The sequence below is a fragment of the Triticum dicoccoides genome, chromosome 1B (assembly GCF_002162155.2).
Source record: "Triticum dicoccoides isolate Atlit2015 ecotype Zavitan chromosome 1B, WEW_v2.0, whole genome shotgun sequence".
Taxonomy (NCBI): Eukaryota; Viridiplantae; Streptophyta; class Magnoliopsida; order Poales; family Poaceae; genus Triticum; species Triticum dicoccoides.
The window spans coordinates 620,294,645-620,296,569 of NC_041381.1; the positions used below are offsets into that span (position 1 = coordinate 620,294,645).

General features: G+C 50.1%; 1 protein-coding gene across 1 annotated transcript; it reads right to left on the reverse strand.

The window, feature by feature from the left end:
- Positions 1–282: 282 nt before the first annotated feature.
- LOC119349170 lies at positions 283–1,039 on the reverse strand. The gene is made up of 2 exons (XM_037617200.1): positions 721–1,039; positions 283–591 (listed from the first exon to the last, which is right to left on the reverse strand). Exons 1-2 carry the CDS (start codon positions 871–873, stop codon positions 331–333), a joined length of 414 nt encoding a protein of 137 aa, XP_037473097.1. The 5' UTR covers positions 874–1,039; the 3' UTR covers positions 283–330.
- Between the last annotated feature and the right edge of the window lie 886 nt (positions 1,040–1,925).

Consider the following 1,925-nt stretch of genomic DNA (forward strand, 5'->3'; position numbering starts at 1 on the left):
TACCCGGTGGAGAGGGGAGGGCAGAATGGATATGTGGATGGCGCAGATTCAGACGGTGAGTCTGCTTTGGCTGAGAATATTGGGGGAGATGGAGATGGTGCTGCGGTAGTAGCGGAAAAATGCTGCTTCTCCGACGAGGTCAGCACAGTCGACTGACAGGATGAATCCGGAGGCGCCTGGATGGACAAAACAGTATGACACAGTATGATTTGTTTCTGTTTTTTTTAGTAGCAATTACGCAGGGTAGCAAAATGCAGTTTGCAAACATGAGGATAACACTGATGAGGAAATTGGGCTTCGTGATATAACCCGAGAAATTTTATTGTATAGTTAAAAGTTACAGAGTTGTTTGTGATTGTGAGATTGTTTATGAAGATTGAGTAAATTGTGAAATGCAGGCTGCGCCTTGGCAGTGCGCCGCCGGACAGGGTTGATCGCCGGAACTAACTGCGCTGCTGCATTTGCATGTTGGAGACCGAACACCTGCCCTCCAGGATGCATCCCTGCTTGCTGCTGAGCGGCAGCAATCTGCATCGGGCTCATCCTCCTCCAGTAAGCGCGCTGGAACTCGAAAAAACGACACTGACGAGCCTGTGCACAAATACGAGGAACAACAGCAGATAAAAGAGGAAACAAGATGTCAGCAAAATCTGAGGCAGGTTGATACGAGGAAACATCTATAGATCAGGGAGGCAAAGATTTCGGCTCAGATCTGCTTACATCGTAGCGGATGCACTTGTAGAAACGCTGACCGGCCTGACTGCCGGACCTGGCAACATTGGACTCGATCTCGTCACCGCACAGTGGACACCCCATGAGCGGCAGCAGCCGGTCCGGTGGGATCGAGAGCGAGTTCGAAGAGGAAGCAGACATGGCGTCGACACCGGCGATGGAGATGAGGATGGCTCAGGGCTGAGACAGTGATTTCTTTCGGGGCGTGAATGAGAGCTGTGGACGGTTGGGGGTTGTGGGTTGGCATTTATGGCGAGCTAGCTGGACGCCTGTAGATGGACGACCCGCACGGCTCGTGAAGACGTGATGGCTCACAAAACCAGCCGAGCCATCCGCTGGGAATCTGTCCCGCGACGGCCGGTGGACGCTCCGTCACAATTAATGCTTTGCTGCACATTTCCAGGGAACAACATATACGGGCAAGAAACACATCGGGAAGCACTAATCTCCGCGCGAACCATCGGTGCTGATTTCGGGAGCAGCTGGGCTCCGGCTCAGAAACGGATTTTTACTTTATTACATGTCATTTTATTAATTATGTATATATATACTCGCCGTATCGCATATTGCTGTTTCTAGAAATTGCCGTATCCCGTATCGCCGTACTCATATCGCTGTCGCCGTATCGGTGCAACGTAGCATACTATGCCTCATATGTTCTAGTTGGTGCGAGTGCTAGGCGACGGCAAGTGGCGGATGCCTTACCTACTGACTGGTGTGTCATATCAGTGGCACTCTTTCGGCATCGATTATCGATGTACTCCTTATGTTGTGGCCTACACTACATCCAGAGCAGGCTCTCTCTCAAATTGTCGGATACATCAGACAGGTTTTGATATCAGGTATCTTCGGATGGGAGATTTTCGACTCGAACAGCATGCCTTTCTTCTTCGGCCGTAAGTTTGCTCCTTGCGTGATGGAATTGTAGACCTCTTGAGTGCGTCTGGAGATAATAAAATTTGTCTGGTTGACGATGTTTCCGAATTGTCAGCGGACTGCAAACCACCTTGCTCGTTGCCAGATGCAACACCCGCCTTGATGTGTCCTTTGCTGTCTGCCTCTCCTTTAAGGGCATTATGGCAGAATTCTGCATGTGGATGTTAGCGAGCTCGCGTAGGTTTGTGGGCAATGTTAGTTAAGTTGTAGTGTTGTGCAACGTTGGCATGTCGTTTCAAACCTTGTGGTTAAGTTAT

Coding starts and splice junctions, on each gene's coding strand:
- LOC119349170 (XM_037617200.1), bottom strand. CDS start 873: ATGTCTGCTTCCTCTTCGAACTCGCTCTCGATCCCACCGGACCGGCTG. Junction 592..720: donor ACAAGTGCATCCGCTACGAT/GTAAGCAGATCT, acceptor ATTTGTGCACAG/GCTCGTCAGTGTCGTTTTTT.